Source organism: Trichoderma reesei (assembly GCF_000167675.1).
Source record: "Trichoderma reesei QM6a unplaced genomic scaffold TRIREscaffold_4, whole genome shotgun sequence".
Classification (NCBI taxonomy): domain Eukaryota; kingdom Fungi; phylum Ascomycota; class Sordariomycetes; order Hypocreales; family Hypocreaceae; genus Trichoderma; species Trichoderma reesei.
In genome coordinates, this window is record NW_006711151.1 from 1,283,445 (window position 1) to 1,295,160 (window position 11,716).

At 53.6% G+C, this 11,716-nt stretch overlaps 2 protein-coding genes across 2 annotated transcripts; one reads left to right on the forward strand and one right to left on the reverse strand.

Annotated features, from left to right (window-relative positions):
- The first annotated feature begins 3,517 nt into the window (after nucleotides 1-3,517).
- TRIREDRAFT_120779 (uncharacterized protein) lies at nucleotides 3,518-4,742 on the forward strand. Its single transcript, XM_006963211.1, has 3 exons — nucleotides 3,518-3,589; nucleotides 3,811-3,885; nucleotides 3,960-4,742. The coding sequence occupies exons 2-3, from the start codon at nucleotides 3,822-3,824 to the stop codon at nucleotides 4,514-4,516; spliced, it is 621 nt and encodes a 206-aa protein (XP_006963273.1). The 5' UTR covers nucleotides 3,518-3,589; nucleotides 3,811-3,821; the 3' UTR covers nucleotides 4,517-4,742.
- A 645-nt stretch (nucleotides 4,743-5,387) lies between these two features.
- TRIREDRAFT_58161 (GTPase-activating protein) lies at nucleotides 5,388-8,043 on the reverse strand (the record flags this gene model as incomplete). The annotated part of the gene is made up of 3 exons (XM_006963396.1): nucleotides 5,388-5,450; nucleotides 5,519-7,665; nucleotides 7,737-8,043. Coding segments are annotated over 3 exons (2,517 nt in total), but the record flags the coding sequence as incomplete, so codon positions are not given.
- Nucleotides 8,044-11,716: the final 3,673 nt, after the last annotated feature.

Genomic DNA, 11,716 nt, shown 5'->3' on the forward strand with positions numbered 1-11,716 from the left:
AGCCCCTATGTCCTCGCATCGTGTGTTGACGTTCTACCTTCAAGACACCGTCAGTACCCATCGATACCTAGCAGGCATGACATACCTGTTGCGCGGCCACTATCGTCCCCAACGAACCGCGCAGCTGTTTCGACAGTGGCCAAAGTTGTTGTTGCTGGGCAACTCTGGCCGTCAACTGGAGATGGCCAGACAGTCACTGGCCAGCTCCGCCAGCTCTGCCAGCTGCCAGCTGCAACGGCCAGCTCTCCACGCAGCAAGTAGTAGCTTACGCGTCCAACTGAATGACAGAACACCCATCTGGTAGAGCGCGGTCTTCGTCTTTTCAAAACATCACCGTCTCTCCTCATTCATCACAGTTCCTCAAGCTCACCCCCTACCGTACCCTCTCAACATCGTCAAGTTTCTCGCATCTGATCGTCCCCGCTCCCCTGACTGCTAGGTCAAGCCAAACACAACATGCCAACAGGTGACGCGAATGGAACAATGAACCCGTTCGCGGCGCCCTTTATCCCACTTGCTTCTTCGAAACCGCGCTTTGCTAGGCAGCGTGCCCAACCCTCCCGCCCGGGATCACAGGCTGAGAGACCTAAGAGAGAGGATCTCCCAGCCTCTCAAGACCAGGTAACGTCGAGCAGCACGAGTGTATGCTTGTGACTCCTCCATGCCTCATGGCTTCGCCTCATTCACCACGCAACTCAGGTGCGAGGTTGCACAGGACTAAGCGGCTGCTAATCGCGTGTGTGCTCAGATATCCCGTCCCGCTGCTCCAGCCTCTGGCCGATCTGCTCTTCAGAACCCTTCAGGTCAACCTGGCGTTGAATCTTCGAAGAGCAGTGATCATGTGCCAGAGAGCAGTCAGAGCAAGGGTGAAGGCGGATCTGCCGGCGATGGAACCTCCATCAAGGGTTCGGGCCCAAGCACCCGTCCCGAACAGCATCTCAAGACCCCTGAGGCCAAGGTGCCTCAGACGCATCACATGTCCGGCGGAAACATCCCGTCAGACACAAACAATGAGAGCACCCAAGTTAATGTTCGCCCCCACAAGCCATGCAAACTGGGCATCAGTAACTGGTAACTGACTGAGTCGCAGGTCCCGCAGCCTGTTCCCATGATGGGTATGCGAGCACCGCTTCCGATGCCACTGGGGCCCTATCCGGGTTATATGCACCCAGGTATCGCTCCGCAGCAACAGCCATATGGCCCTGCTATCCCTCCACCATATGGTCGGCCTTTTGTCCCTCTGCCGCCATATGGTCCTCTTGTTATCCCTCAAGCGCCCTATGGACCTGCTATCTTTCAACCGCGCCCACCGTTGCCTCTACCTCTATTGCCGCCGCCGCCGCCGCCACTAGAGCCTTGCTACCCATTGCTTCATCTTACTCCTTGTCAGATCGCATCTGTCTCGACAGGTCAGCCAGTACCAGACCGCTACTTTTTTGCTTACAGGGTGACTTATTGGCCGCTGAGACTCTATTCTGCTCCAGGAACTGGCGCTCAATCAGATGGCCAGAACCCAAACCCCACTCAAGAGGAGATGAAATCCAGTGGCAGTGGTCCTCTTGTTTTTGGATCCCATCGCCTCACACCCTTGGCACAGATGGCCAAGATACCTGATGGTACTGGTGAAAGCCAAACTCATTCGATGGTGCGTGTTGTCTGACGGGGAAATCTCCGTCTCTTAATTCACTCCTCACACCGCAATGACAAAGAGGCTAACTCAAGTGCAGAGCCGAGACGACACACAACATCTGGCTGAGACATCCATCGATAAGGATTCCAAGACTGGAAGCGAGCCACCAGCTGCTTGCCAGTCCAACAGCCAGAATATCGAGTCGCCGTCAGCTGTCGACAACCGGCCTTCTGGAGAAGAGACTACCCAAAGCTCACCACAGCCGCAACAAGACCGCCACGTGCAGTCCAGCACTCAAGTGTCCTCCGACAGTCAGTCAGTTTCCAATTCTCAACAACACCACAACGCTGCACAAGAGCCAGCCCAGCAAAGTGAGTCTCATCGACCTAGCTGTCGCGTTATCACGAACTGGTGGGATGTTGACGACGACGAGATAAAGCGGCATCAGGCGGTTTCTCTTCCACAATGCACCGTCCCCGTGCGGTCACAACCCCGTCAGCCACATACTCGAGACAGGTCCAAGGCTCTGAGCAACCCAGCCACAAAGCCCTCGCCGAGCCAGCATCGTGGTCCCAGTCCAAGAGATGGATAAGCTCCGAGACTAAGGAGCGAAAGGCGTTTCAGAAGATGATGATGAACCTTCAGTTCATGAAGGCCGATCAGTCACCTTTTGTTCCGAAGTCGCCTGCGGAGTTGACAAAGTTGAGGATCTCGCTTGCAGAAGCCAAACGAGAGAAGCTTGCCAAAGAGGTCAGCATTTTGGAAGAAAGAAATCGACAGAAGGAACTTGCCAAGGCGTCAGGCACACCGATAAAACCCCAGCCGCGTGTGGCTCTATTCAATGGGCGGGACATGGAGGACGAGCTCTCTCCAGTCTTCGCTGTTCATAATTGCTTCAACAAACAAGATACGGTCGAAGTGAACAAGCGTGTGGAATGGCCATCGCTGGCCGAGCTCAAAGAAGATGGCGACAGGCGTGCCAAATATGGTCGGTTTCTCCCTCTCCCTCGAATCAAAGTCACTGCTCTTCAACTCGGCGAGAGAGAGCAAGCACACGCCCCCAACGGAGACGGATCCATCTTGTAGGAGAAGAAGGCCGTGGAACCTGGATCATGGAACATCCCGCCCGTCACATCATTGACTGACGGTTCCGGTGTTTTGTCGCAACTTGAGCTCGCTGATCTGAGCGAGTTCATGAAGGAATTTATGCTGGATATTCAGGAGCACGAGTCGTGATTCAACAACAAGGGCGATACCGAGACGCACTTTCGCCAGGAGCGCCTGAGAAGGAGGAGGCAGTGTGATTTTGTGTCTTTTTCGATCCAGCTTTTGAGTTCTCGAGGGAATATGGAGGACCGGAAGAGACGAGTTCAGAGACAGAAATGAACGAAAGAGTATGACGAGGGCTAATCGTCTATCAGAAAGCAGAATACGGAGTACAGGGACATAACAAGGATAACATGTCAGAGATAACATGTCAGAGTAAACGGATTTGGTCAGGTCATAACTTTAGCTGAATGATATTGAATCTTGCAAGCTGCTCGGTAAAGTACAAAGAGAAGAAGATGGCATTGAAGTTCGACTGACTGCTGGCACCTCAAAATCTACTTTAGGTAGATTGGTACCAAGTAAAGTAAGCATTGAAGTTGCCGCCACCTTCCGCGTCTTAAAACGACCCATTCGCGACTGCCCAGCATTCAAGCTTGAAGTCAGATTTAGCGAGACGCGACATCACGTGAAGCCCACCACACACCAATTCGACAATTCAGCTCTCAATTTCGTGCGGAACAACCCACCATCCGAGAAGCCCTGAGGCGAGGTACGTACCGCGGGCTAGCGCAACCCACAACCACAATTTTCGACCCAATTCAGTCCTCCACTCTTTCAAGCTCGTCAAAAGTTTCATTCCTCTCAACCATCCGACAAGTCGATTGCCCTGGTGAGCACCATATTCATCAGGTAAGTTCTTCTTGCGGCCGCGATATTCTCAGCAGCATTCAACGGAAACTCAATTTGCCTCGACACTCGTCTACCGACTTTTGGACAAAGCGAAGAGGGGTAGTCCTTGGTTGCTGCTGCTGGAGAAGATTCATCGTCACAATCAGATCACTCCTCCTTCTCCAAAATTTCTGTGATATTCAGAGTTTTGCTAACCACCTCTTTTCTCTCCCTCCAAACAGAACTCGCAATCATGGGTATCTCTCGTGACTCTCGCCACAAGCGCTCCGCCTCCGGTGCCAAGCGCGCCTACTACCGTGCGTACCATACATGAAGATTCCGAAAGCCCGTAACGATCTTTATGATCTTACGTTCTGACCTCCGTCAACAGGGAAGAAGCGCGCTTTCGAGGCTGGCCGCCAGGGTGCCAACACCAAGATCGGCGCCAAGCGAATTCACACCGTCCGCACCCGTGGCGGTAACCACAAGTACCGTGCCCTGCGTCTCGACTCCGGCAACTTCGCCTGGGCCTCCGAGGGCTGCACCCGCAAGACCCGTGTCATTGCTGTCGCCTACCACCCCTCCAACAACGAGCTGGTCCGCACAAACACCCTGACCCGCAGCGCCATCGTCCAGATCGACGCCGCTCCCTTCCGACAGTGGTACGAGTCCCACTACGGCCAGCCCATCGGCCGCAGACGCCAGAAGGCACAGGCCGCCAAGGAGGGCAAGGAGGTCGAGGAGGTCAAGAAGAGCAAGTCCGTTGAGAAGAAGCAGGCTGCCCGCTTCGCCGCCACCGGCAAGGTCGAGTCCGCCGTCGAGAAGCAGTTCGAGGCCGGTCGCCTGTACGCCGTCGTCACCAGCCGACCCGGCCAGTCCGGTCGCTGCGACGGCTACATCCTGGAGGGTGAGGAGCTGGCTTTCTACCAGAAGAAGCTGCACAAATAAACTCGCAATGGCGTGAGTTCGGGGGATGGGTGTTCAAGGATTTTTCGTTGTCTTGGGCATTTTCAAAGGGCATCAAGAGCTATCTACACATGAAGCATCGGATCGGGTCCATAGGGAATGAAAAGCTTTTATGCATATCATGTTAACATTTTTTTCTTTTCACGTTGTTTCATCCAAAGATGATAATGAAACAAGAAACAAAATAATTCAAAGCACCCTCTTCCCATCATCCGAGACTCGTACTTTTGGTAGTCATTCGCATGCTCGTATCTCTACCCTCGGAGCCTATACAGACAGTGTCGGCGTGTCCATATCCTGAAGAGCCTTGGAGAAGAAACAGCCACGTGTGCACTTAAAGAGAGGTCATTTTCCATATCTGCAATTGCACAAAGCGAACCTTGCTTTGTCGTTCAAAGGTTGTTCAGATATTTTATTGAATTTTCCCCTTCCCCCTCTCTGCAAAGTCTGTCCTAAACTGATTTTCATGCATGTCATAATCCTGCTGTACCCATCGTCAATGCTTTCTTTCTTGGATTCCTTCGTTTTCATCACCAGTCACTCAGCTAGGCTTGACTGGGCATATATACTGCTACCTAATCAAACCACTAATAGAAAGATAAGAACAAAACTCCAGAAAAGAAAAGAAGAAGAAGAAGAAGAAAAGCACAACTTTTTGACATCGCAGAATGGGGTGGATGGAATGAAAGCCGGGGGAATCTTGTGGCTATGATGACGAATTGCATCCTCTCTGGCCCAGTGATATGGTCATATTGCGGCAGAAAGAGCAGGGTTGTAAGGTAGTAGGGAGTGTATGAATGGTAGTTGGCAATGCAGTAACGCTCGACTTTCGCTTTCAGAGATTGGTTCAGCACTAAACAAACTGGCGCTTCAAGTCAGACCACTTGCGGGTCAGGGCCTCGTGTTGACCAGCAATCTGTCCCTCCACAGTTAGTCTCCTCTCTTTCTGCGGAAGGGGAAAGTCGTTGAGAACGGAGAACTTACCTCTGCGTACCGCAGCTTTGTCTGGACGAGTTCCTCCTCCAGCTCAGCCAACTCCCTCTCAACCTTTTCATTTTCCAGGTGTACCTTCTCGTTACGCTTCATCAAATCATCACGCTCAAGCTTCCAGGTTTCCTCCATCTCATAGGGCTGCCTTTCAATGACCTTCTTGAGTTCTTGTACCTGGTTCCTGAGGGCTTCCACCTCGTCCTTGAGCTCGTCATTCTCGACCTTTGTGTGAACAAGCTCCGTGGCAAGATCTGCCTGTTCGCGATCGCAGACCTCGACTCTTTCTTCCAGTTTTCGGACTTGGATAGTAAGAGCCTGATTTGACGTTCGAAGTTCTTTGAGCTCTGTTTCCCGCTCCTTCTCGGCTTTTGTCTTTTCCTCCCACTCCGCAGTGTATCCCTCGAGGAGCTCCGCGGAGAGCTTAATTTCGCAGGCGTCTCTCACCAGCTGGTCTGCCCTGTAAATCTCCTTGTCGATGCTTGAACTGGAGCTGCCGAAGAAGCCATTCTCCAGAAGACTACCCTGGCTGGGATCCTTGTCAATGTAGACATCAAAAAGCTTATCCTTCAAATAAGTGGTGAGCTGCTGCATGTCAGAGATCTCCAGCAGAGTGGCGGTGTTCTTTTGCATCAACACAATGCCAAATCGAATGATGGCCGAGAGGCCCTCGGACAAAATCAAGTCATAGATTCTCAAGACGAGTTGCAGGGGGAAGCGGTAGGCGAACAGGGTGAGGAACCATGGCGTCGCATAGAGATGAGGGGAAATGCCCCGTCGGTGAAGATGGCAGTACAGCGCGGGCTCAAGATCCTCCAGAAGCCGCTCGAACTGATACAAGTGGCGGTGCAGTCCAGGCATGTCGTGGATGAAGAGGTCCCGCAGGCCATAATGATTCATCAGGCGGACCAGCAGGCAAAAAGCTTCCTGCTCGGGCATGTTGAACAGCAGGGGCATGATCAGAAAGTTCATTCCCTGAGCATAGCCGACGCCTTCGTCGAAGAGGGCATACGCCTTGCAGACGCCAAAGAGGCCCTCCTGAAGCCCTGCGGCAGCTGCATACTTAGAATAACTTGTGCGGGCACCAAGATCACGGCGGATGACCTTCTCCAGCCTCTGAATGGCTGCCACGTCTTCTTTTTCCTTGCGCATCCGCTCTGCCGCAGCCGCAGCCTGAGCCTTGGCGATGGCCTCGGCATTCTTGTCGTCCTTCTTATCGCCTTTCAGGCCCGAGCCACCCGACTGTTCGGAGTTGACGGACGAAGCAGACGAGGCCACGCCATCGCCACTCTGGACACTAAGGTTGGCATTGCTGAAGCTGCTAGCTGCTGTGCTGCTGCTGTGCCGATTCCTGTTGTCCTTCTCCGTTCCTCTAGCGACGAGGTCTCTGTAGACTCCCTCCAAGTCTTCGTTTTTGCTCTGTGCCAAGACCTGCCAGATAACACCACGGATAGCGCTGGGGATACCGGTGGCAATAGCCTTGTTCAACTCCTCGGCACTTGACCGCGCGACAGCGGCCGGGCCTTCGTAAACAACGGATTGCCAAAGATCCCAGTCGACTTGTGACACCGCCGCCTCCGACGGGCCAACGTTGATGCCGGCCGCTGTTCCGGGCGCCAGGTCAGTGCTTGGAGGCGGCAGCGGGGATAGAGGGGGCAGCTCAGCTGCCGGTGCTTCCCCCTCGGTTGTTTCGGCCGGAAGGCCCTCCGTGTTCACAGTAAGCGGAGCACCGGTCTCCTGCTGCGCCCGAAGCACCTTGAATCGATCCTTGAGGCTGTTCCGGTTGGTTGCCTTGCCATCACCTTCTCTCTCTTCCTCGAGCTTGCTCAACATCATCTCAGGGTTGCTGCCCACAGTAGCAACGGAACTAGCAGTGTTCCTCCGGGCAGACGGCCCAGTAGTTGAGGCGGCACTGACGTCTTTGTCTTTACTAGAGTTCCTAGACAGCCAGGAGAAAGGGCTGGTGAGTCTCCTGCCCATTGGTGCAGGGGGCGCAGCTGGGGCCGCAGCTGGGGCAGCGGCAGGCGGCGTCGCTGCCGCAGGGGTCTTGGCCTCGGTTGTGGCCACCGGCGAGCTCTTGGCCGGCGACGAAGGTACTGCAGCGGCAGCACTGTTGATCAAAGAGGTCGTTCTGCTCAGCTGGTCTTTTTCAGAGGGGCTGGTGGGCTCTGCTGGGACAATTAGCGACATGCAAAGCAATATCAGTTGCGAAGACGGTGTGAGAGAGGTGTACCCTGGGGTTGTGGGGCAGCATCATCGTCCAAGTTGACCACATCAAGATTCGATGTGTTGGAGATGTTGGAGATGCGATGAGACAGCGGCGTTGAGCCGCGTGAGGGGGGTTCTGGCTTCTCCTCGCCCTTGTCTGATTTCGCTTCTTCGGCTTCCTCCTCCTTGTCGCTCTCGGCGTCAGACTTGGTGGCATCCTGCTCTGGCGGGGGAGGTTGTGGTCTCGTGGCGGACACCGATCTCTTGGTCAGAGATCGTACAGAGGCGGCGTCGACGGCGTCCTCGAACGCATCCTGCTCGGTGGTCTAACCTGTTAGCCCTTGCATTGCTTGGTATTCCGCCACCACATCCTTTGCGTTGTGGTGGGACGATGCTCGACATACCGTTTCAGCGTCGGAGTCGGTCAAGGACGGGCGTCTCTCCTTGAGCGACGCCTCGGTCGAGTGCTGGGAGGCTGCGTCGTCTGCGGGCGCCATGGCTCCCTTGATTGTTTCTCTGCTTGGCCGAGAGGGCGTTTGTAGGACGTGTCAACAGGCGCCGTTCAGCAACGAGCCATCAAGTGGCCCTATAGGATTGAGTGGTGGCTGCCCGCTGAAGCTGGGAAGAATATCGTGACGGTGTGGAACCAATGCGGTATAGAATGACAATTGTAGAGGTAAGCAATGGGTAGAAAACTCCCGAGGGCACAGAGAAGACCGGGCAAAAAGCGGCGGATGCTAGAGCTGTGATCAAAGAGCTGCTTGCTGGCGGTCCCCCGGTTTGATGTTGGTATGTACAGGTCCAAGGTCTGAGAGCTTGGAGATTTTGTCTCAGGGAGCATGCAGAGCAGAGCATGGAGAGCATGGGCTGGATGGGATGGAGTGTCGGTCGGGCGTCTTCCAAGCCGCCAAATGGCACTGGACGCTTCCCCTGGCTGGCCGCTAGGCTCAGTGGCCTCGACAGTGGGCAGTGGGGGGCTGCGTAGGTGGCGGAAGGGTCTCTTGGCGGGGCTTTAGAGCCTAACCAGCGAACGTCTCCCGCCGGGCGCTGTCTAAACTGGAACAGAGCCTGACGAGCCACCAGCAGTTCAGTCCGGGCCATCTCCTGAGGGGCTGCCGTGCTGCTCTTAGCTCTCAATTCAATTACAGCACATACCAAAGGTACCTACTACCATCTCCATCATCGAGCCTCACCACCTGGCCACATCACGGCCCTGATATCACTACCATCAGCAGCAGCAACAACAATAACATCACCATCATCACGCCGTCTAGCGGTGTCCGGGATCGCGTGCTGCTTTGGCTCAAATCACCAACAAGCGGCAGCTGTTCGGCACCGCTGGACTGATGGGTGGGTGGGTTTTGGTGGGTGGCCTAGCAACCCCTTTTTCCGGCTCCTCTTTTTGCATGCCTTTTGCTGTCGGCGCATGTCGGCGGTCTTGGGAGGGAAAACACACCATTCACTCGCCCAATTCACTCCATCACAGCTTCGACTTCGTCTACGAGTACCTATACACCCTTCGTCCACCAGCAGTGCCTACCTAGGTACCTAGGTATATGCCGAGGATCGTCTCTCGTGTGGGCATGGGGAAACTCGAGGAAACATGAAGCATCAGATGTTTCCTCGATCCCGCTACCCCGCGACATACCTTACGAGCGATAGGACGACTCCAGGGTTCTCGAAACATGACATGTTCCTCCCACGGAGTGCAACTGTCTTCTCCCGCCAGCGAGCATGTATGTATTGCTACCTAGATGGATCCCTTGCGGACTGGTCTTGCATCTGGCATTTCAACCCTAATCTGGAACAATGCCTAAATTCACTCACGATGGTGCGCTTGACACTAACCCGACTGTGATAACCGTTTGTTTCAGAGCTCCGCGGTGGCTGTAATCACAGTCCAGTCCCGTGCCGTCTTGCCTCCTGCGAGGGAGCACCAATATCGATACAAACTACATATATGTAAGTGCATGGCAGCACATGCGCAGAGAAGACGCATGATTTCTGCGTCTGAACCTGAACATGCATGTCTCGATAGAATTTGGCGTTCCCACAATACAGCCAGCAGTTCCTCCAGGGTAAGGGGCTACGGCTGCTCGCTCTCTTGCAGAACGCCTTGTCACTAACAATAAGTGCACACTTTGAACATGTTGTAGATTTTACAAGTAACAGCATGGGAGGTTTGCAAGTACAATTCTCAAGGGTGCCACATATATACCTCCTTCCTCCTCCTCCTCCTCTTCTTCTTGCTTCATTGATGCTGGGCAGCCAAAGGGGTGGCATCTTGAAGGGTAGTCATATCACCCGGTGGGTACTCAACCATCCTGCGCACCCGATGCAAACGCATCATGAGATCATCACCAATGCTGATAAGAGGCTGTAGCTCCCCTGAGTCCTCACAATCTATTACTGCCTTGGATCTGAAGGATCTGGCCACCGACTTGTAGCCACATACATAGATTAGGAGGCAGCTAGGACCGAGGTCAGTTTTGCCATCGATGTTCGCATACACCAGTACAATTGATGGAGGCACATACACATATGGAGCCATCCAAGGCTACCTCCCGGCAAGGCTTCCTCTCGTTTTTGAATTTTTTTTTTCTAAAACTTTCTCATTTCTTTGTCCCTCTTCTTCCTTCGATTTCATGTGCATAAGCTACGGTAATGGAGGACATAGTGCTGCTTCCAACACCATCTCGCCAGCGTCAGGTATTACGGCTTTCGAGTACGCCGTCCATAAGCAAACTGCGTTCTGGACAGCAAGTACTGGAGCCAAGGGTATGATCAAGAATATAATAAACAAACCAGTCGATCGAAAAGGCTTTCGAATTCGCTTGAGTACTCCTTGGTTAATAGTATGTCCCGGGGTTGACTCTTGAGGAGACACTGCTTCTTCCCGAGCCCTCCAAGAGACTTGCTGTCAGAAACAAAGTTGAAGACCTCGAATTAGTCGTTCCTCGCATCTCCTGGACAGTTCAGTACAGCTACTACGTAGGTAGTGGGCAGGTAGGCAAATGCCGTTCCTCATTTCAAAAAGCAGTTTGACTCACACTTCGTCTTCTTGACCAACCACATGCAGTCGTTTTCTTCTAGATTCTCTCAACTGTAGAAACACATGTCCTTCATCCGGGCTGGATCGGCGCACGGTGCAAAGGACTAGTAGCATGGAACCAGATGATGCTAACTTGACAAGGCTAGAGCCAGCCTTTTCCTCTTAGCCTGCGCCTGTGCTTCCGCCTTTGATCGTTTGATCGTGAATCTACGACCGGGAGCTACAGGCACAACTTCCCAGCGCCAACAGGGGGGCTCTGCTATAGCTGGCAGTGGAGGAAGATCACCAGATTGGCGGACACGCTGTACCGGTGCAGTGCTTTCGATACCCAAGGAGCGGCTACCTGCTGAGTATCTACCATTTGGCTAGAGTCTATATGTCTTCTGTTACTGCTAGTATTCCTACTGGGGTTGAGAGGAAAGAAGTACCTGTGATTTCTGCCACCATCGCTATGTGATACGATATGTCATGAATCCTAATAAGAACGGCAATCTATAGAAGCCCAGGAGCTTTTTCACTTGCAGCTTGAAGGCAGATCATTCCGGTAATTTTCTTTCCACCGTAGGAGGTACCTAGTAGGTAGGTGATCAGTGTGTCTCCCAAAGGTTGGGTGGCCGCTGGATTACGGCATCAATCGCTTCCAGAGCGCCCCTCACCGACTGCCTAATGGGCTTAATGCCGATGTGGGCAGTTCGCACGCAGTCACTCATTCACCACGGCCTTGCATCAAAGTGCGGGACAGTGGGAGGAGCTGCACCACCACGCCTATTACGCAAAGGCCCACTTGCTTTCCACCTGCTCAACCTGACGTTTGTCAAGAGCAACTCTTTTTTTTCTCTCTCCCAACATCCGCCCTCTCTCCACCTCTCCGCCCAGTTTCTTCACGACAGAAACATCCCGCAGATCGTATCCGACGCCGTCATCTGTATCCCTGC